This window comes from Mus caroli, unplaced genomic scaffold (genome assembly GCF_978045245.1).
Source record: "Mus caroli unplaced genomic scaffold, Mus_caroli_1 scaffold_1, whole genome shotgun sequence".
Lineage (NCBI taxonomy): Eukaryota > Metazoa > Chordata > Mammalia > Rodentia > Muridae > Mus > Mus caroli.
The window spans coordinates 190,451,760-190,475,717 of record NW_028227256.1 but is presented as its reverse complement, the minus strand read 5'-3'; the positions used below and the strand labels follow the sequence as shown (position 1 = coordinate 190,475,717).

The window sequence follows — 23,958 nt, the reverse complement described above, 5'->3', positions numbered from 1 at the left end:
CGGCGGTGGACAATGAATGGATACTTCTGGAACTATGGTATAGTAAAGCAATCTGGCTCTGGATCAGCAGGATTCTAAGTCTCCAATGGCTCTGCCACAGCTGAACGTTGGGTCTTGTAGAGTCTTTAGTATAGATATAGCTCGTGTTCTGGGATTTCAGCTCAAGGTGAGAACATTGATTTTCTATAAGATGGAGAACATCGATTTTCTATAAGACTTCCCCGAGTGAGGCTGCATGCCCCAACCTTCCCCAAACAGGACCAACTAGGGACCAAGTGCAAATGCCGGAGACTGGAAGGTGAGGAGACCGGTGGAGAAGCAGGGCCGTCCCGGGAGCCTTCTGTCTTACACTGCAGTGGCTGACAGGTCCCCTTGCTTTGCAGGAGGACTGGCACTGGCCCAAGTGATCTTCTTCTATGTGAAGTATCTGGTGCTCTTTGGTGTTCCGGCTCTGCTCATGCGCCTGGATGGACTCACGCCACCACCTCTTCCCCGCTGCGTGAGCACCATGTTCAGTTTTACCGGGATGTGGAGGTCAGTCTCATGGTTTGCTTAAGTCTTTGGGGTGTGTCTGATGGGCTTGGCTGGCTTTGAAGAGTTTGGCTACTGTTCTTCCCCTTCACTGAAACATGTTTGGAACTACGTATTCCCTATCCTGCTAATATGATGGCAGTCTTGCTTCCTGACCCTCAAAGTTGTCAGGCTACAGAAGTAAGTGAGGCAAGAGAGACTGTTTGCCCCCACCCCCCCCACAGGACTATGTCAGGAGTGGTTTCTTACTAGGGACAGTATATTAGTCACGTGTGCCATGGCTGTGATAAAAGACCCTGACCAAAGCAATTTATGGGAAAAAGGCTTAATTTCAGTTCACTGTCTGAGTGTAAAGTCTATCATGGCGGGAAGTCCTAGGGGTGGGAGCTTGGGAGGCAGCTGGTCACATTACATCTGCAACCATGAGGCAGACAGCAGTGCATGCTGGTACTCAGCTGGCTTTTTCCTTTTTATGCAATCCAGGATCCAACCCAAGGAATGGAGTCACCTCCTTTTAGAGTGGGTCTTCCTAAGTTAGCTTATTGAAGATAGTGTGCCTGCAGGCTTATCTCCTAGATGAACCTGGATGTGGTCAAGTTGACAAACATCACCACAGACATGCCGTGAGGTCCTCCTTACTCTGCTTTCTTTGAAGACGACTGTGTGAGTCACACTGAGTGTAATAGCCCAGGGCAGCACTCGATGCCATACACTCATCTCAGCCCCTCTGGTCCAGTCTTCCTATTTTTTCAGTAATAATCATAAGAGGATGTGTACGCTGTCTCCAGAAGTTCTTTTGAAGATGAGGCAAGCCACAGCAAATGTTTCCAGACGTCAGCCCTCAATATGTGTTATTCCCGTGTGAGGTTTGGGCAATGACTTGTGACTGATCTTTTTTCTCACCTCTTCTGCTTTTGTCCCACAAACTTAAGATTGGCCTGGAAGTTTTGTTCTTAAAGATCCCCCAAGTCCCTTGTCATTTCTGATAGCTGTTTTCCAAAAGGACTTGTTTGCTTCAATGTTTTTCTGAGCATGTCCGGTGTGAAGCAAGGGTTAGGATTGCTTCTGTAATTGCAGATCCCTTCCTGGAGGAAGCTTAGGGCTGTGGGGGTTGGAAGAGGGGGCACTGACTCAGCAAGGGGACGTTGGTGCTTACTTAAAACTTGCTCTTTGGCCCCTTGCTTGTTTCTCTTTAGTTCTGGCCTTGCTCAGAGCTGTAGACATGAGACCCAAGTCAGAATGTAGCAGGTGAATGTAGTGAATGTCACTGTATCCAGAGAAGCTCCTCTGCAGGACCCAGGCAGCATGCAATGTAGCTGTGTGGGCACTTGTGGAATCACCTGACTTCTTTATGCACAGTTTAGTTGAGTTCCAGCTTGCTTTATGGGGTTTCTTCTAGTTATTGAGGGACTGCCAAGCAGTTCCCTTATATTTCCTTCATTATTTAATTAAGCTCCAGGCTGGATTTTTTAATGGTAGGACTGGGGAATGCTGGCAAAGGGGCTCTTCTCAGGGCTGGGAAGTAGCTTTTGTTAGGATGAACCTCACTGGAAGCTGTTATAATATGACTGTCTCAGAAAGGTCACTTCCTCAGCCAATGGTGGGACCAGGGGTGATTTGGGAACACGTCACCAGCATCTGGTGGGAAGCCTGCATGGCTCCTCTGCCTCTCTGTTGTGACCATCTGCACTAATGTACTGGAAAGGACATTTCCTGGGGGCTTCTACAGGGTCAGCTGGAGTGGTAACCATGGTGACCTGGGCAGTTTTCTTGCCCATAGGTCACTGGTTGCCACAAAGGCTCTGTGTTTCATAGAGTAAAACAGAATGGCTGCCTGTTTTTGTTTTATTTAATCAAAATTTTAATTATTTTTTACATTGTAAGTGTGTGTCTGTCTGTCTGTCTGTGTATAGTTATGTGTACAAGAGTGCAGGTGCCCTTGGAGGCAAGAAGATACTTGGCACTGGATAGAGTGAGGCTGGACTTACAGATAGTTGTGACCTATGTGGTGTGAGTACTGGGAACCAAATTTATGTCTTCTTGAAGAGCAATCTGCACTTTGAACTGATGAGCCATCTCTTCAGATCCCTTATTTAACTTAGTTTTGCCCAAGAAAGATCCTCAATTTATGTGAGCCACAAAGATGGAGAAAGCATTGTCATCATCAGAACAGATGGTTGCTTGGTGGAGGCTCCAATGTGTGACTCCTTGGAGGAACAAGGATCTGAAGGGCATGTACGGGGGCACTTGGCAAGAACAAACAACCAACAAACGAATAGCTTCTCTAGGGCTGCTTCGGGCTCCCCTTCTAACTTCTGTAGCATGCAAGACTGGGAAGTTCCTTGGGTTTTTGTAGGCTTATTGATTTAAGCAAATGCTCATGTGTATCTGTGTGCCTATGTGAATTCATGTGCTCTGTATGCACACTGATGACCAAAGAGGCCAGGGTGTGGGAGGGGCACCAGATCCCTGGGACTGGAGTTACTGGTGTTTGTAACCTCTTGCTGTGCAAGCTGCTTGATGTGGGTTCTGGGACCTGAACCTGGGTCCTCCTGTAGAGGTGCTCTTACCTACAGGGTCTGCCCAGTCCTGTGTTTGGTTTTGTTGCTTTGTTATTGAGACAAGGTGTTACTATGTAGCCTACTCTGGTTTTGAAATCAGCTTCCTAATTGGCAGGCCACAAGTTTCTTCCCAGTTTGCTAGCTATACTTAGAAGTGCTGAGTCTTTTTATGTTAAAACAGCCAGGTTTCAGAATCCAAGTGAACATCTGAGCCATGGTGTCCAGGGCAAGTCTCAGGAGAGGCTTTTTAACTAAAGAAGAACAAAGCTGCTGATTATCTTTGTGCCATTTGCAGAATGTCCCTTCCTCACTGGGAGGTTTTCTGTGTTGTGTGTTGGTGTGCACATATGTCTGGTGTATGTGTATGTTTGTGTAGTGTATGTATACATGTATGTGTTTGTGTAGTGTATGTGCACATGAGTGCACATGTGTGTTCACTTACGTGGAGGCCAGAGGTAAATGTTGGGTGTCTTCCCTAACTGCTCTTCATCTCTGATTAGCTAGACTGGCTGGCTAGCCAGCTCTGGGGATATGCCTGCCTCTGCCTCCCATGTATTACAGTTGTAGACATACATGACCATACCCAGCTTTGTTCTGTGTGTGCTGGGGTTGCAGGACAACCAAATGTAGATTGTCCTGCCTGTGTGGCTTCCCCCACCTAGCCATCTCTCCAGAACTGGCTTATAGTGTTCTGTGTTCCCTGTCTGAGTATACAGTCTATTAAAGGAAGGCAAGTTGTGAAGTTGTGATGTCTGGTATCCAGCTTCACTCTGATGTTTCTGGGCTGCAACCCAAGACTGTCTCCCGCTTCCTGAGTCTAAGAGGAATTTAGTCAGGAGCAGAGCAGAAAGCTGGTGGGGCACCTGTTTGTTAAGGCCATGGCAGATGGGAGAGGTCTATAACGATCTCCCAGAGGTTACTGAGTGACCCTCAACCCTCTGGAAGTAGATACTGAATGAGGTTTAGAACCAGCGATGAGACGGTTATCAGTGCGGCACCTTACATGCCTAACAGGAGATTGGCTAACCACATCATCTTTTGGTGCATTTCTCATTGAAGGACCCTGATGTTGTCAGCCTGCAGCACCATTGGATTCTGAGCTTTGCGTCATAGGACAGATGACTCTGGCCATTGGCAGACAGGATGGTTTAAATTGTCCATGAAAAATTCCTGCTCTCCAATGACTCACCCCTACAGTTGGGCTCTGATGGGTTTATTCACTTCCATCTCTGGGTTCCCTCCTTCATGGATCCTGTTGGAATATTTGCAAAAATACATTGCAAAGCTCCAAGGAGCAGCTGTATTCCCATGGTGCGAGTTTTCTGTGGTTCTCTGGAGCTGAGAAATTGAAATTTCTATGGTTTATATCTAGGTTTCATGCTTTAATTTAGAAGAGCTGAGATCTCTAATGAGTATCTTTTGCCAAGAGTCATTAAGGACGGTGTTGCGTGTCTGAGGTTCCACATTAACATTCTGATTGTGTCCTGTGATGTGATTTCTCGCTATGGAGGTGAAGTGTGTGTAGTGATAGGATTTCCCACAGTGGCTGGTGAGTTATGGGTCAATTTCAGTTATCTCTAGAATCTGAGTCAGCTTGCCCTCCACACTGCTTGAATTATGATGCTTTCCCGACTCTGCGGGCAAATTCAAGCACCATCCGTTATCCCAGAGGAATCTGGGTAGTGGTTAGTGGGGGGCTACATTTTAATGTGTGAGTTCATTTTTAGGCTGAGGAGGAGGAAGAGGAGGGGCCTGAGCCCTGTTCTCTCAGTGGGGCATCAATTTTCCACATGGTAGGTCATTAGAGGAATTTAGTTCTCTCGGTGGGGTGCTGGCTCTTCTGTGAAGTGGATCATGAACCCACTGATGAACTGCTGGCTCTTCGAGCCTCCTGCCTTTGAATAATGCTTAGTCTGCAGTTGTAGGGCAGGTGGTGGACATGGAGTTGGTGAGATGTATGCCATGGTGTCCCAGCATCACTTTGTTTGTAAAACAAAGACTAGGTGGACCTGAAGAGGCAAAGGTGGAACAGAATGGATGTTTATAAGTGCTCACCCCATCCAGAGGGACCCTGGTCTCCAAGAGCTTGCTCTTCACCACACGTGAAGTTGTTTATTTCTCTGGGCCAATTATTCTATCTCTAAAAGGAGGACTTGTCCCTTCGGATAACGTGATGACTTATGGAAATGAGCATATAGTAGGCCCCCAGGAAGTGATAACTTTTTACTGTTTTAGCAGGAGCTGTTGTTGTTAAGCCTGACAAAACCAGAGGTGACCTGGAGGTCTACCTCCTTCTGGGCCAGGCCCTGCAACCATGAGTGCTGAAGGGGCTGGCTAAGCAAAGACTCCATCCAGCTGGGAACCAGAGAAGCCATGATTCAGCAGAGTGGGCAGAGCGTGAGCTCACAGATGTCTATGTTCCTGTTCACCAGCCCAGCCACATGGAAGAGGGATGGCTACCAGTGTCCATTGCATTCTGCTACTCATGTGATTTGTCAAGTTAGTGGCCTCAGTCCACCTCCTTTTTTCTGAGACCCTAAAATGGGCTGATCTCATCGCTTGCTTTGGCAGGCTGCTGTGAGGGTTAATGGAGACCAGACCCTCAGGTAGTGGACACAGGACAATCATGAAAATACTAGCTCAGTGTCATCGGTACTGATAAGAGTCACGTTTAGACTGGGCCTATGCGTTTTTACTTTTCCAGTAAAGAAAGCCTGGAAGGGTGAGTGGTCGCAGGTGTGGAAAGCAGGTGGAAGATATGGATTTCAAATAGAAGCACTGTGGTCCAGGGTCTGTCCAGGCATTGGTTATTATTATCAATGAACACATTTGTAACAGTGTTATTATTAACGAACACATTTGCAACAGTGTTATTAATGAACACATTTGCAACAGTGTTATTATTAACAAACACATTTGCAACAGTGTTATTAATGAACACATTTGTAACAGTGTTATTATTAATGAACACATTTGTAACAGTGTTATTATTAATGAACACATTTGTAACAGTGTTATTATTAATGAACACATTCGCAACAGTGTCCAGCCATGGACACTGTACCTCACCTATCTTGCTTCATTCACTCAACTCTTCTTTCTCTGATCCTTACTCACAGACTCAGTAAACTCATTTTCTTTCTTTGTTTTTAAAACCCCTTTCTCTTTTTGTCTGAACACAAGCTTCCATAGATCAAAGTGGGAAGGAAATGCAGTTGAACACCCTTTAGTTTTGCTTCCTGGTTTGTTTGGCTTCGAAGGCTGTCCTTTCCATTTCCCTCCTGTGGAAGAGTTTTTGGTATCTCTACAAGCTCTACAGTTACTGAAGGCTTCTAGAGTAAGAAGCCGTGTGACACAGAGAATATCAAGCATACTGGCTGGTTTTGTGTGTCAATTTGACAGGAGCTGGAGTTATCATAGAGAAAGGAGCCTCCCTTGAAGAAATGCCTCCATGAGATCCAGCTGTAAGGCATTTTCTCAATTAGTGATCGAGAGGGGAGGGCCCAGCCCATTGTGGGTGGTGCCATCCCTGGGCTGGTAGTCCTGGGTTCTATAAGAAAGCAAGCTGAGCAAGCCAGGGGAAGCAAGCCAGTAAGTAGCACCTCTTCATGGCCTCTGCATCAGCTCCTGCCTCCAAGTTCCTGTCCTGTGTGAGTTCCTGTGCTGACTTCCTTTGGTGATGAACAGCAATGTGGAAGTGTAAGCTGAATATATCCCCCCCCCCATTTGCTTCTTGGTCATGATGTTTTGCACAGGAATACAAACCCTAACTAAGACACCAGGTGTTCTTCATGTGGAGGGCATTGGTCCCCAGTCTTATTAGTCACCAGAGTATGGTGTTTGGGGGGATGGGCAGGAGCCCAATCCACACCGGACTTTCTGGGCATGTGTCTGGTTGCCCTCAGGAAATCCATACTGACTGGATGGATGTGAAATGTCTCTCACATGCACATGTGTTTGAACACTTGGTCTTAGGCTGATGCCAGGGCTTTGGGAGGTGGGGCCTACCTGGAGGAAGCAGGTCTCTGGGGGCTGTCCTCACATTTATAGCTGCCCCTGCTTCCTGTGCAATACTGACTCCCTATAGGCCGTGTGAGCAAACAATCTCATATTTCTACTGCGGCAGACACGAGCTGTTTTCTCTAGCACTCCTTACCATACTTCTTGCCATGATGGGTTCTAGCCCTTCAAACAGTGTGAACCCAACCAAACCATTCTCCCTTCCTTTCCTTCTGGTCACAGAGACAAGAAAGTGAGCTCAGTAGATCATGAACTTCTAAAATTCTGACCACCAGGACTTAGGAGCAAAAATGCCAGCATTTTGCTGTGGTGTGTAAGTAGTCTTTCTGTGTGTGCTATGACCCATGCCTGAAGGGTGTGATGCACATCGTGTATGACTGCTGTCCACACTCAGCCTTCCTCATCTCTTGGTGTGTAACTGGTCCTTCTGTGTGTGGTGTGACCCACCCCTGAAGGATGGGATAAACACCGTGTATGACCGTTGTTAGTACTCAACCTTCCTCATCTGGTTTCCCTCATCAGGTGCTCACGTGGCATGTCAAAATATTATGTCTACCTTCAATTTTCTTGAGAATGAATGCACTATGCAGGGAGTCTAGAAGGAGGAGTGCGTACACCTGCCTTAATTACAGTTCTCATTTCACCAGACATTATACTATGCCACAGATAGCAGGTGAGCGAGGGAGTTGCCAGCTCAAAGGAAGAAAAGACTTTCCATTCAGACTCTGTAAAAGAGAGGAGTCTGACAGCTGCTCATCTTTGGGGTTGAGATTTTTCTAAGGCAAGTGCTGAGAGAAAAAAAAATCTAATTCTCTTACAAGTGAAGATGAGGAAACGTGATATAGGGTTGGGAGTAAAACCCTTCTACAAATACTGTGGGAACAGCTAGATTCTGGTAATGATAACAGCAATGGCTGCAAAGGTGTAGCTCAGGTTCTGCTAAGACAGTTGCAAACACTTTCACCTGAGTTATATCTCCCTCTTTATCTGTCTCTAGTGATGTGGGACAGAAACACACTTTTCTGTGGACTAGAGTGTGAGGCTGTGACTGGATGTGGGATTCAAGGGACCAGAGAATGATGTTGGCTTGGGTACCAACTCCCTTGAAATTCTGTGTGGACATGGTAGAGGAGGATCAAGTTGGCAGAGAGTTGGTTTGTAGGCACCAAGGAGTGAGAGGAAGAGGCTGCCACTTTAGCCCAAGTCACTGACTGGGCTGTGGCATGGGGCTTAACAGAGACTTAACTGTTTTTCCCATGGGTGTCTCCTCCTACATCCCCCAACCCTTACCTACTCCATTCCTCTGTCTCACTCAGCCCACATCTAATCCCCAGGATGTAGAATGTATTCAGCAAGTTGGCCTCCCAGAGGCCAAAGTCAGGAGTAAATATTGTCTTCTCAGGTCTTTGTCTCTCACCTCTTCCTGTACAGTACACCTGTCCTGCAGGCTATCATGGGGTCCACAGAGGGGAGGCAGAGAGCCTGGACAATATAATCATCTTCTGTGTTGTTCCATTCCACTGTTCACTGTGGATGAACGGCAGGTTTCGCTTGTGCCATTCTCCTTAGGAAAGGAGCCTCGTATCTCAGCCCTCAAAGGTAGAATGAGTTTACTTTTGCTAACGAGAAGAAAAGGACTTTAAGATTGGACCTGGATTTGATTCTGTTTTTGTGAGCCACCAGATCATGACCAGGAACTAGGGATTGCTAGGATAAAAACTGAGAGATTAAAACAAAATTCCCACTAGAATGAGCTGATTTATTCTGTGTAATAGCCTTGTAAAATAAGGATGAATATCATCAGATAGGCTTTCACACAGCCCAGGTCACGTGGTTGTTAGAGAGCCTGTGGATGAATAATGAATTTTCTAAGAGATGAACATTCATGCATTCAACCTCACTCTGGGTGGTTATGCCACTTCTTTGTTACATTATGAATAAATGTAAAATTCTTTATTTAATTTTATTTACATGAATGTGAGTATGTCTGTGTGAGTGCATTTCACCTGTATTCATATACCTGCAGAGGTCATAAGAGAACATTGGATCCCCTAGTTGTAGACTTAGAGGAGGTTGTGAACGGTGTGATGTGGGTGCCGGGAACTGAACCCAGGTCCTCTGCAAGAGCAGTATGTGCTCATAACTTCTCTCCAGTTCCCAAAGCAGTTCTTGGCACCGTTTCTTGTGTCTTGAGACTGCTGATTGGCTTAGCCCTTGGTGTGCTTGCTTTGTGTTCAGATCCACTCACCACCTTTACTCCCATCCACCTGGGTGCCCAGATGTTCAGTGTTACAGTCCTGGATACAAGCAGCATTCTCTGATCACGTCGGATTGCTTCCCAACATACAATGTTAATCCTTTGTCTTCTAAGAAGAGCTAAACAGTGGTTAACCTGTGAGGTAAAGATTGCATGGTGTCTCTGATTGTTCTGCTTGGAGGTATTGCTTATTTCTTGGCGTGGTGCACAGCTTGACGAGCTCCAGAAGTTTCGAGGTGAATGCTTAGGTTTGGGGTTTGGGAAGCTCATTTTGCCTGTCTTTCTTAGGTGGTGTGCTTAAGAGACACCTTAAACATGCATGATTTTGCCTCGCTAATGATGAACTCATGACGAACAGCATGGAAACTTGGGCCTGAGGGAACATGGACATTGCTTTTCTCAGATAAAGCACATCAGGGCCTTCTTGTGCTTAGGAACACTACACAGTACTTCCATGCTATGCTTGGGGGGCAGTGATATCACCCCCCAGAATGCACCAAAATGTGGCATCCAACAGCATAGTGAGCCCTCTCTAACAGGTCAGGAGACTCAAGTTTTTGGTCTCTGAGCTTGAGTAAATGTACAAATATTAATTTGGAGGTATCCATGGGTTTTAGTGAGCAGATGAACTCATAAATACGGCATCCTGGGATAATGAGCATGGATTTTCAAGGTCACCAGGAAGGTCATATGCCATGAAGACTTGAAGGAAGGCATGAGAGTCACATGACTGGAGAGGTGCTGCAGGAGAGGGTGCAGCCAGTGCAAGGGCCCTAGGCATGTCTAAGAATTGCGATGGAGTGGTCTCGGATGCCATCCTGTATCCCTTGTTTACACATTTCAGTTAGATGGAGAGTGTGGGAGGGCATTGAGCTGCGGGGCAGGTATACTGTGTGGAAGCAGTAACCCAGAGCCCAGCCCTGAGAATGCTCTCACCACATAAAACAGTACTAGGCTGGACCTCTGACATCCCATCATGGCTCCCAGGCACATACGGGGTCCAGCGTCAGGAACCTGGCTGTCTTTGGAGAGTCAGGAGGAAAGCTGAATCCTGGGGCTGTGGTGGGCAAAGCTCTTGGTGGCTGAGGATGAGCCCTTGGGGTCAATGATGACTACCATGAGGTTCTAGGGGTCCATGAGATGGCTTAGTGGATAAAGGCACTGGGTCTAATGTTCCTAAAATTTCTTCCCAAGGAGAGACATATGCCATATTTGCCCCTTCTCCAAAGGTCCCAATGGCAAACCAAAGCACAATTCCACCAAAGTCCACCAAATTTCACTCTAAAGAATCGGTGAACTCTATTGGGTGCCTCTAGAGAGCATAGGTGAGCGGTTACTTAAAGGGGTGTGGGTGCTCCCCCACTAATGACTGTGTCTGGAGAGCCCTACTCAGCAAGGATCAGAGTGTCCCTGTAACCACTGGGATGGAGTCCCTTCCCTCTACCCCCTCCCCAGGCCACATGTAGAGTTGCCAGTTAGTAGGGTGCAGTTGGATACTCTGGGCAGAGGTGGGGCTTGCAGGTGACAGGGAAAGCAACGGGGAAAGAGGTGTAAACCAGCTGTGGTGACCATTTCCAAGGCAGACTCAGCTATGGCCCCAAGATGTCAGTTGCTTGGCTCAGCGGACAGTCACTCACAACACACTGATGGCCTGAGCTGGTTCCCAGTACTCACACCATGGAAGGACAGTACTGGCTCCCACAAGTTTTCCTCTCAACTTTGCCCACATCCCAAATTAAACAAGTATGTGTTTAAAAGGGCTGAAGATGGGCTCCAGCTTAGGGTGGACTAGTTGAAAAATTCATTTCTAGAAAGCCCTGACAATGTTAATGAGGCAGGAACATTGGCATGATTCTAAACTTAGGGTGCCAGCAACTAGGTGGCACTCATTGTTTTCCTTACAGAATTTTCCTTTTTCTTACAATCATGGTCCAGTTCTTAAGACTTCACATCCTTTTACTCGCCTTGGGTGGTAAGAAAAAGGTATGACAGATCTCCTGAATAAAGGTGTTTACATCTGAAGTAGATTTTGGAAATGATTCAGGTCACGTCCCGGAGTTGCCTGAGTGACTACAGAAAAACACTTCAAGGCAGCTCGTTATTAAAGGCGGGTGCAACAGAACTCCGCCTTTACTGTGTGAACTTATTAGCATTTCGGGCTGATACCTCTTTTAGATTTAATTAGATTTCAGGCTTCAATCCATTTATTAGATGAATTTCTCACTGCTTAAAGGGTGTAATGTGCTCACAGCAGTGGCTTCTGTGAGGCCCCTTCTCCCTTCCTCACCCAATCAGGCAGATCCTGGCATCTGGCTGATTCAAAGCCAGAGGTTATTTTCCAAGGTTACCACACTGCATAAATACAACAACCTCTTTTGTGATTGCAGATGCTTGGGCCATTGGCTTTTGTATCCACCTCACGTGCCCTGGATGCTCTGGTGGGCTTACTAACAGTAAAGGTAGTGACTTTGTAACTATAACCACCTTCTGGTTCAGAGGCTTTTTTGTTACTGTGAATCTGTCTACAGTTATTTTGGTGCAAAATCCACAGGCCTTTATTTCTACTGTTGGGAAGGTGTTGGGGCTGTGTAGATAGTAGGCAAGCAAGTGTAATGACTCAAGCCCTGATAGTGACTGGCAAGACAAGCTGGCAAGCAGGGTACCAGCTGTATGCATTGAGCAATGCGCTGAGTTTATTTAGGAGTTTTATGGCCAGTGTCTGTGAAAATGAAGCTCTCACCTCACAGGATGGTTTATTCTAGAACCAAATACAAATGACCACAGCCTGGGAACACAGATTCAGCTTTTCTTGAAGGCCATGTTCCAAGGAGGTAGCAATCTTAAAAGATTAACATAGAAACAGAACAAAGAACATTATGAATCAATAGTTCTCAAATACATGGATCAGGTGGTGGGTTATAGCAATCTGGGGACAGTCTGCTGTAGTTCTTGATGCTTTCTGAGGACACGCTTAGCTTTTGGGTTGGTGGAAGCTGGCGTGATAGTCACAAGGCCATTAAGTCACACGTAGAGGAGGACAATGACTATTCAACAGCCCAAGATAGCAAATTTTTAACTGGGCCTTGGACTTGCAACATTCCAACCTCTGCACAGTTATTGAAGTTATTGAAGTTCTAACTAGTTTGTGTAGAATGGTCGAAAAATGTATGTGTTCTAAGAACTTGCATCTACACTGTGTGAGCTCAGGCTGTGATTGTCTCCCTCTGTGAAGTGAGACTCTGGAAATCTTTTTCTTCCAAGGCTGCTGGAGGTCTGCTTCAGCTTAGTGGCTCTTTCCAACTTCTGCTGTGTGTCTGTCTGTAGGGTAAGGAAAGGCAGTGTGAAATATCAAGTTGTGTTTAGTGACTATGCTCTAGATTAATAATGTTTATAACACAAAGTAGAAGAAATGGTGTTAGTCGATGTATTTTATTTTCTAAATGAACTAAGTAAGGCCTCATGTGAAGATTGGCTGTGGCCATCTCAGTCAAGAAAGTGGTTTGTTTGTTTTTTAATCATATGTTTTAATCATATGTACTATACATCTTCTAACATATAATTTTGAAAATCCCACTGGAAAAGGCAATAAGATTTAACAATGAAGGTGGAGAATAGAAATATTTCTGTCATTTACAATAAATACTTTGCCATGGTGCAAAAGCTATGTTCAGATTTCTGGGATTCATGGTGCAAGAGTTAACCAACCCTTCTACACACACACACACACACACACACACACACACACAGGTTCACATATATACACACAGGCTCACATATATACACACAGGTGCACATATGTACACACAGGTGCACATATGTACACACACAGGCACACATGTACACACATGTGCACATATGTACACACAGGTGCACATATGTACACACACACAGGCACGCATGTACACACATGTGCACATGTACAAACATGTGCACATATACACACATGCACATATACATGCTTACAGATATATGTGTGCACACTCAGACATACATGTGCATGCACAATTGCTCATATGTACACACAAATACACACATATGTACACATACACACACACTTGGTTGAGAAGCATATCCTAGTGATAATTTAGAGCTGTGGATGATTAGTGGGCTCATCTTTGAGGAGATGACTGGGTTTATTTTTGCAAGATTATGTGTGGAAGGTGCAGGTAGAAGTGGGTGAGCTCTAAAGAACATGAGCTTTTCCACCTGTAGATTTGTCATCAAGGAGTGCTGTTAGTCCCCTAGAGCTCATTTCTCTGGGATGGGAGTGGAAGTGTACTAGACTGATTGGATTGGCATTTTAGGGTCTCTTTATCCATTCCCTCAACAATGTTGAGTCTTAGGCCTGGAGAGGTGGCTTAGCAGTTAAGAGTAATTACCTCTCTATTAGAGGACTAGGGCATGTATTGCAATATCCATACTAAGTGATTCACAAATGCCTATAACTCCAGCAAGGACATGTGTTTATGTTGTGTATTTGAACAGTGATGATAATATAAGAAGTTGTATGACTTTTCCTGGGGAGATATGAACAGAGGGGCTATTTATAGGGGCATGGATTCTTAACATAGTTGCATTACTGAAAAGCCCACCTCACCATGGGTGATGATTCATGAAAGCTGCATCCCTGAAGCTCTGTACATAATCTACAGGCAGCATGACAAGTTAAGAGTCTCTTCTCTTCCCAGTAGTCCTTACTGTTTATATAACTGAGGATGGAGGGGCCTGTACATCTGGTAAATTTTAGGAACTCTCTGAGACTTGTAAGTTGTGGCCTTCTGAGTCTTAAGGATCCCCCATCTGGGATGGAACTGTTTCAATTCAGAAGTTATCACACATGAGAGAAATGTATCCTTTTTAGGGTATCAGACTGGAGGCATCTTATATTGCACTGTTCTTACTGGTTGTATTAATTTTCATTATTCAGAAGTACAGTCTGATTTACTCACTTTCTCAAAATCATTCTCTTTCTTTCCTTTTTTTCCCCCTTACAACTAAAGAGCAAGCTACAGGAGACACTTGGGAGGCCACATAGATAATCCTGGTCTTTGTTAAAATTCCCCCTAGATTTGCCTTCAGTGGTAATAACTTGTCTGACTGAGATGGTCTTTATTGATTTGCAAAATGTTGATATCCAGTTTTGGCCCTTGCCAGCTGGCACTTTGTGTTCTGTGGTAAACAAGGTCCCCCACGATCCATGTGCTTCATTATCTGGATGCCCCTCTTCCTGTCTTCTAGTGGTTTATAATTCATTTCTCCTCTAAAGTTTTAGTGTTCAAAGTGTCCCCTCTTGGCCAGGGATCCCATATACTGGCTTCTGTTTCTGTGGACATGCTCAAACATTATGTGAGCAAGATTCCTCCTGTTTACAAATCTTGAGCTGCTAATTACCCTACTTTCTTTCTTGTTCAGTTTGGGTCCTGGGATGTCTGTGTGCAGAGCAGAAATAAGATACAATATGACCATGAGGCAGAAATAAGATACAATGTGACCATGAGGCAGAAATAAGATACAATGTGACCATGAGGCAGAAATAAGATACAATGTGACCATGAGGCAGAAATAAGATACAATGTGACCATGAGGGTTAAGAATCTCTGCTCCTCATTGAGCCCAAGTGTGAGTTTGAGTATCTTGACTCAGGTTGAGTAGCAACTAGAATAACAACAACAAAATAGAACCAGTAGAATAGAGCAGAATAGAAAGGGAGAGAGAATGAAGGAGGAAGACCTTCTCCTATTCACAAGCATAAGGACCTGTGTAAGGATGAAGAACATGCTTGCACACCTGGCATTTGATATCAGATTTTGTCCTTCTAGAACAGAGAGCATGAAATTCTGTAACCTGGCCACTCCACAGCAAACCTTCCCTCTGCTCTGTGAGCTCAGGCTTGTATGCTTCTTCTCTGTTTTGCCCTGGTCAGAGTTTTGGTCCAATCTGTCTGTGTCTTTGCAGTTGTTTAGTAACAGGGCCCCAACAGAGTTGACTATGTGTTGCAGTAAATCTCCAACCCAAATATGCCCCAGCAATTAAAACACAACTCAGTTAATATGCACATGCTGTGCACTTAGATTGGGCAGATCTACTGCTACACTACCATCTTCTTCATCTATGAGACTCCTTAGAACTTGTGGTTTCTCCAGCCTATATGCTTCTGTTATTCTTTTCTCCTTCCTCCTCCTCTGTGTCCTCTCCCTCTTCCATTTTCTCCTCCTTCCCTCTTTCAATCTTCCACTCCACCTTTCCTTTATCTGCCCAATCATCAGCTCTCCTTTATTTTACCAATTAAGGTGGGAAGCAAGTTTACAGGAAAGCACCTGAGTGCTGACTCATTACTTGTTCACAGCCCCTCACAGGAGAACAGAATAAACAAGAAATATAATTAGCCCCAGAGCTATCTGCAACAGCAATATGAGCTCTAGAGCCGTTTGGGTCACAGGCCCTAGGCTGCAAGCTCTCTGTGGTCCTGTATTCTCAGAGGGCATTTGATAAGTTATCTCATAGTGTCTCCATTTCCTCTTAATGCTGAAAAGGGGAGTAGAATTAATACCCTTAAGATTTTCTTCATCTTCAAAAGTCTATAAAGGTAGGGACTTTAAGTGTTTGAATTAGTGACCTCTTGTTTTTGTCTTGGCCCATTGTGATGGTTTCTATTAATGGTCAACAGGATTTAGATTCTTTAGGAGACGAGTCTATGGGGGTGCCTGCAAGAGATTATCTAGAGTAAGTTGATTGAGGTGGACACACACCTTCATTGTAGGTGGCATTGTCCCATGGGCTGGAGCCCTGGGCTGAATAATAGGGAGACAAACTCCATCTATGCACCAGTACCCACTGTTCTGTGTCCTGGCTGTGGATATGATATGACAGCCACCTTCAGCTCCTGCCACCAGACTTCCTGGAACGGGATGTTCTCTCGAAGAAGTGTGAACTCAAATAATCCTTTCATCCCTAAGTTGCTCTTAGTGTGCATTTCATCACAGCAGTGAGACAGGTAATTAATTCACCCAGCAATGCTAGGATTCTGTTCCTGTGCTTCATCAAATAGCCGGTTTTCATGTCTTTTTCCTTGTTTAATAATTTTTAGTCCTCTAAATTACCCCCAATAATTGAAATATAATCTGGGTTTTAATTAATGCATTTGCTATAACATAGAGCATGCAGATACTGTTCTCACAGTAAAGGAAATGCGTTTGCACATCTGCTGTTAATGGGATGTTTTGAATTCTTCCCACGAGTATATTAGGCTACTGCTCACTCATGATGAAGAAGCCCCAGCAAGCTTCTCATTCCTCCACTCAGCATGAAGGATTGTTCTGGAGAAACTGAAAGTGCTATTCACATAATTAACAATCAGAGTTGTTATTAGAGATGGGCATCTGCTCAGGACCCAGATATCTGTAGTTCTGGGTCCTTGCCTGCTGGACAAGGTCAGGGCTGACCAAGCATGTATCGATTGGAGTGGACAGGCTGAGTTCCCGTGGACCTTGTGTGTGTGAGTGTGAGTGTGAGTGTGTGTGTGTGTGTGTGTGTGAGAGAGAGAGAGAGAGAGAGAGAGAGAGAGAGAGAGAGAGAGAGAGAGAGAGAGAGAGAGAGTGCAAGCCAAGGGCCTCTGAATATGCTAGGATCAGAAACACACATCTAAGACATTGCTGCAGGCTAAGATCAGGACTCTTGGTTCTCTTCTTGGTTGGCCTGGGCAACAGGCAGGCGAGTGCCCAACTCCACCTCCAGCTCCCAAACCTTGCCCAAGTTGCTCGCCTGAAGGAAACCTTGACTTGCTGATTATTCCACGGCTTTGAAAGCTGCTGTCTGTTCCCTTCAACAAGGAAGAAACCGCTTGCCTCTGAAGACTGTGGAAAGCAGGGTAATTAGGTCCCCAGTCTCTCTCAACTCACAGTCACATAATTATTTAAAATTGCTTTCACCTCCTGGTCTTTATACCTGCCATGCGAGCTTTCAGATTCCACTCCTTGCAAGTTCAGATCTTAGTGCAGAGGGGCAGAGCAGGAGAGGATGGAAGGGGACAGAGACTATGGAGTGCATACCTGTTGGCAGTGTGGACCATCAGGTGCTGCAGGTGAGACCCTCCCTGGCAACAGAGGTCAGCTGACTGAGGCTGGGAGCCTTTACAGCTCAGTGTTCTTTCTGCAAGGGGCCCAAGGTGCTGCTGATAGCAGACCTTTACCCAGTAAGTCTGCAGGAGCAGGCCACCAACAAGGGTGGCCAGAGTGGCAAGTCACCCCTGTCAGAGCAGCAGGACCATGATGAGTGCTCACCCACTGAGGACTTTCAGAAGGGGAGAGCATGGCTTGGAAAAACCGTGCCAGAAGCATTGTAAGGAAAAGTAGCAAAAAACAACCAAGAAGAGTTTTTCCCCCAAAGGAGGGAGGACGATATCAGGGTCTCCTGTAGCCCCACAGGGGAGTATTTGGCTTCCTGCCTTGATTTCAGAGAATGGCTTTCAGAGTCGCTCCATTGAAAGATCAGAGGTGTTCTGAAGGAGGGTTGAACATGGTCACTACATAGCCGGTCTATAATTTCTCTAACAACCAGGAAGCACTTGCATGTTTCAGTATGTGTTTGGGGTATCACCCTGAGAGGGATGGAGAGATGGAGAGATGGGGAAGGAACCATGTGGGAGTCATTGGAGAAAGTGCTCAGAGCTCACCCACTCCAAATGCTGCCACATTGCCATATTGATTATTTTGATCCAAAAGGAATTGATTCCCAGCCACCCCACGAAATACATTTTATTTCTCCTATACTGATTAAAATAAGATGTAAATTTCTACTTTTTCACAAGAAGTTTTCATTTACAAAGCAGTTTTTTCATAAGCAAAGTCATCTGAAGCGGAAAGAGAGCTGGGGAGTTCACTCACCTGAAGCTCTCATCTTCCTAGCTGGTTGGTTTCCTGCATTCAGCATCCATTTTCTTCCCTTCCCTTGATTTGCCTCCTGACCCGTGCACCCCAGCTCCTTTCTACAGCTTATCATTGAGTCTTTTACTTTTGTGAGATTCTGTGAGATGTATATACACACATATATGTATATAATTGTATATGTACATATATAATTAATTTTTTTCTTCTGTTCATCTGTTCCGTGTCACTTCAAATTGACCAGCTAAAGAATCAGAAGGCTGCAAGTTTGATATTGTTCCTCGTTTGCCCTTGAGAAGTTTCAGGTCAGGAGTTCTAATACATAGGGGACACTAAGAAGGTCGCCTGGCTCCTCCTGACTGGCGTTTCTCTTCCCACCTGCCTGCTTACAGATTGCCCATGTCACTCACACTGAATGAGGCTTTGCTGAGGCTGCACTGGCAGCTGTCCCCAGTCCTCACCTCCCACCCCTTCCCTGATATTATCATGGCTGTCCATGCAAACACCACAGCTTCACACCAAAGGGAACAAGAGGTAGTTTATTCTGAGGTCAAGGCCCAGGAAGACAGCTAGGTCACCCCAGGTCCCATATTCCCACATGGAAGCAGTTTCCTGAAGTTTTGTGGCAGCAGAATGAAGAAAGCTATAAATAAAGGCAACTGTAAAACAAATTGGTAAGCACGTCAGAGGAGCGGGGTACAGCCAGGCAGATTCCTCAGATGTTGTCTGATAGTACTCTTAGCCATTCTGTTGGTGGAGAATAAAATATTTTTATGTTTATCAGGATGGTTCCTTCCCCATCTCTCCATCCCTCTCAGGGTGACACCTCAAACACATACTGAAACATGCAAGTGCTTCCTGGTTGTTAGAGAAATTATAGACTGGCTATGTAGTGACTATGTTCAACCCTGTAGGTCTGACAGAGAGGTGGGCAAGGAATGTTTTTTTGGGGGGGGCGCTAAAGATAGCCCCAAATAAATTATAATTAAAATACTTGGATGAGCAGCCCCCTAAGCTCTCAGTCATTCAAGTTTTCGTCAGGCATCAGCCTGTGGAGACAGTCTTTCCAGCAGTACTGTAGCACCTGCCTCCCCTCAGGCCCTCTCCTCCCTCTTTTATTGTTTTTTGTCTGTCTGTCTGTCTTTGTTACAAAGGACTGAGTGGGGATGCTTGTCTGTTTTATTTACTGATGTGTGACAAGAGCCAAGTGAATGCCTCATGCCCAGGAGGGGTCAATGGTTGCTTATTAAATGAATAATGAATGAAATGAGTTCGGGTAAACCAGTCAGAGACTTAGCAACAAAGCCAACTTGGAAGCCTGGAGGAATCTCCTTCTCAAATACGGCTTAAGGAAAAAAATAAAAATGAAGCCTCCGTACTCAAAGCTGAATGACAGGAGCTGCGCTTGCCTGAAAGGTTCTCATCAAGTTCAATTGGCTAAGAAATCCCAGCCGATAGGATTTCTTCTCTCTGTTGATGATTCTGCCTGATTGACTAGCGGCCGTTGTTACCTGTTTCTGGCACCACTTTATTTAACTGTCATGCGAGTTATAGTTCTAAGATGTGCTGCTCTGCAAAGCTTTCGTTGTTGGTTGATGTTTCTTGCTGGCCCTGAGGAGCTACACGTGGGGAAACTGGTGGGGTTGGCTCTGGTAAAGGGATGGGAGTGGAAGAGAAAAATCAGAGCCAATATGAGAGTGAAGCTGGGCTTCTCGGAGGAGGAGGACGAGTCATTCTGACCCTGCCAGTTGGACTCCATCACAGTTGTCATCTCAAAGGGAATTAGTTTATTCTGGAGCTATTTTGAATGACCGTGGCCCTGGAACGCAGATTTAGGCTACCCCCAATTCGATGTTCCAATGCAAAAGTGGTATCATGAAGTTTTTATAGTTTTATAGGACAAAGAAAGCTATAAATCAAGGCAATTTAAAATCCATTAGTGGGTATGCCAGGTGTTTGCACTAAGACGGGGGAGGTATTTTGTAGGCCCAAGATGCTATCTGATGACATTCTTAGCTCCTGGATTGGTGGAAGCTGGTGTTCTGCTAAGTTAATGCTTTCTAAGAGGTTTTTATTTATTATCACAAGATGTTAGTTCTAAGTTAATAGCTTCTAAGAGGTTACAACTTATTATCATGAGGTGTTAGTTCAGATACAGAGAAGGCTGTTCCAGAGGCTCAAACTAGCCCAAGAAAAAGTAATTTAGCCTCTGAATCTACAAAATTCCAGTGTCTCTACAGAAGTAAATTCCAGTGGCTCCACCAATCTTGGCAGACACAGACTCCTTCCTGGAGGTTGGTTGTTTGTTTTATTCACAGTAAGACAAAGTCTGTATGACTGAATACACAATGGTTGAATAAATATGGATAAATGTTCTCAAGAGAGAGCACCAGATCCAGTTGTAGCATCTTGCTCTCTCCTCCTTGGCTTGTGTTGATAATGGCATCAACATTCGGTTTGCTTTTAGCCTTCCCCGCCTCCCCAAGAAGTTTGTCAGTTTCCCTTGACCAGGTTCTTTGTATGTCCTTTCCTCTGTAGCAGTTGGCATTGAGTGTTGTCCTGGTAACACTGTTTGTGCTGCCTGTTCGGAGCCTGTAAAGCTGTGGCGATGGTCAGGCTTCCTGTGTCACCATCCATGAACCCAGAGGGTCACAGGAGGTCGTTGACTGCTCACCCTAGGTCACATTCCCAGTGGGCTTTAGTGCCCTTGTGAAGGCTTCAAGTTGCTATGAGGTCAGCTGAGTGGGCTTGTCACAGGGACCTGGTTCTTAGTGATGCTTATGTTAGTGGACCCTAGCAGCCATAGCAAACTAGGTTCAGCCACCTGTTCTTAATAGGCCAATTAAAGAGGCAGTAGTAAAAAGCAGAGAAAGGAGATTCATTCCATGTGGCCACACTGGGGGTGAGGGGTGGGGAGAACAAATACAAAGTTCAGTGATGCCCTTGCCCAGAATGCTCATCTTGGGGGAGTCTTGATGGTGTACTGAGGGCAAAGGTGTGTATAACTCAGTAGTCTAGTCAAGATGTGGTACCATCCATCGCTGGTCTACTATAACCTCAGCTCTAGTCTTTCCTGCAAGGTGGTCTGACAACTCCTGGGACATTCTGGTTCATTCCAGTTCCTTGGAGATTATCCTCTCCATAACCTGATGGTTGAAAGGAGGGAACCTAATGTCTCCTTGGACAATCTTCTCTCCCGACAGGATGGTTGCATCTTCTCTAGGTCCTGAGGGAAGTTCAGCTTACTGAAAGCCCATTTTAGGAACAGATTAACCTCAAGGAGTTCATGGTAGATCTGAGATCTGACCACAAGGTCTGCAGGTCTTGAAACCAGACAAGACTTGGCATCTGAACCTTGTTCTTCAGTGGCTAACCAGGACTAACCAGGGCTAACCAGGGCCAACCAGGGCTAACCAGGGCTCCATTCCATATGCTCACAGTGAAGTTTTTCATGTGACATATGGCCTGAATGCAGTGAGGACCCAGGGATACCCTAGAGCAGTGGTTCCTTCCTAATGCTGAGACCTTTTAATACAGTTCCTCATATTGTGGTGACTCCAGCCATAAAATTACATAGTTGCTACTTTAGAACTGTTTTTGCTACTGTTATGAATTGTAAGTATCTGATGTGTGGGATATATAATATGTGACATTTGATCCCAAAGGGGTCTCAACTCACAGGCTGAGAACCACTGGCTTAGAAGACAGGAGAGAGGAAGACTTGTTAAATCTGGGATGAACCGGAACACTTACAAGCTTTAAAGAAAGAAAAGCTATTTCTGAGCATCTCAGGGGAAGCTTCAGGCCCCAGCAGCTGATCTGCTGGAAATGGTGAGCACAGCCCTGGATGAGAGGGGACAGGTCTGCTGAATCCCTTGGACACCCCCATTTGCAGTCGCCTTTCCCAGGCACGGCTCCTAGGAGAATTCCTGAGGGAGAGCTGTGCAGACCAGAAAGCTGAAACACAAAGCCAACCCGGGAATTTTGGTGTTCACAGAAGTGGCTTTCTGGCCAAATCAATCCCCTTAGGAACCTTCCTATGCTTAAAATCCTGTGTGCCCTCAGGAAAAACTCCATAATGAGACTATTACTCACGAGTAATAGTCTCGAGGACAAGGAGTCAGAACACTCTGGCCTGCTGGTGGCATTGCACTGGAACCTTAAATTGAGGCCAGTGGCATTTAACCTGAGTGCCACATCTTAATTTCTGTCAAGTGTAAACTCGGTGTAGGAAAAGACTCTGAAGAATTTCTACCACTAAGAAAGGGCTCCAGCACCAAGAATTTTACTTTTCAATTTAGAAAAACACTTAAATTATGAAATTGAAGAAAACATGTTTCTTTCTTTTAAAAAAAAATAGAAGACAAAAATAGAAGCAAAAGGCACAGACAGGAACAAAGTTCTATGTAATAAACTGAAAGCAGCAAAGGTATGTTTAAGTACCTTATCATGCAGCTGTGCCTTAAACCCTTCAAGGAGAAACACACACACACACACACACACACACACACACACACACACTCACACACTCACTCACACACTCACTCACTCACACACTCACTCACATACACACTCACACACACTCATTCACTCACACACTCACACACACACTCACACACATACACTCACACACACACTCACACACATACACTCACACTCACACACTCACTCACACACACACATACACTCACACACACTCACACACACTCACTCACACATATACTCACACACACACACTTACACAGACACAGACACACACACACACATACACACCTTGATTAAGAAGGAGGACAATGATTCTTTATGAATCATTAAGTACTATAGTAGGGTTCAGACTGAATAGCAGCATTTCCTATGTATCAAGCCAAATTCTGGAGGGGGGGTGCTCCTGGTATTTACAATTTATATAAATTACACTGTGTGTGTGTCTGTTTTAAGAAGACCTGGTAAGTGTAGAGTCTATAGAGTATGCTAAAGATCTAGGCTAGGGAAAAGCCGATGTAATTTTGAGCCTCAATACAGCTTTGGAGAGAGAAGTCCTTCCTCTTTGAATCCTCTGTCTTTGCTGATAAGGTCTTCAACTACTTGATTGAGGTATGCCTCACAATGCTGTTTAATCCAAAGTCCATTGCTCTGAATACTAGTCATGGTTTTAAAATACCTTTGTCACAATCTCCAAGCTGGTGCTTCACTCAGATAACCAAATCCATAGCCTAGCCAAGTCCAATCAATACTATAGATCTGGAATATGGGAGAAAGGTCTGAGCTAGAAGGTTAAGTGGACAGTTGGTTGCCTACAGAAAACAACTTCAGCCTTGAGTCTCCCAAGGAGCCTGTTGCTGCAGCCGTAATTCTATTAAAATCCATGAGAAGTTTCTGATGTGCTGTCCACATTTAACTTCTCTGTAGCTTGTGACACTGGTTCGAATGGTTTCCTTCCTATTCCCCTCTCCATTCTGGTTACATCATCTAAGAATGTTTGTCATCACTGGTCATTCTTTAAGATAGACACTTGGAATTCAGTGTGACCCCTTCCCCTCCCTCCTCCCTGTATGTGGTGAGTGAGCGCCAGATACTTGTCAAGTCAGGCAAGGAACCAAAGGAACAACACTGCTCGTTCCCTCTTGAACTCACTGAAGGCCTAACTCCTCTAGCTTTTAGTCCGTGTGCATAGAGCTAGCTCTGTAGCCAGGGACAATAACTTCAG

General features: G+C 45.2%; 1 protein-coding gene across 1 annotated transcript in view; it reads left to right on the top strand.

The window, feature by feature from the left end:
- The window catches only part of Hhat (hedgehog acyltransferase), a 261,641-nt gene that overhangs the window by 84,285 nt on the left and 153,398 nt on the right, over positions 1–23,958 (top strand). Inside the window, exon 8 of the mRNA XM_021171103.3 lies at positions 384–534. Coding sequence (XP_021026762.1) covers positions 384–534 — 151 coding nt within the window. The remainder of the gene's footprint in view (positions 1–383; positions 535–23,958) is intronic.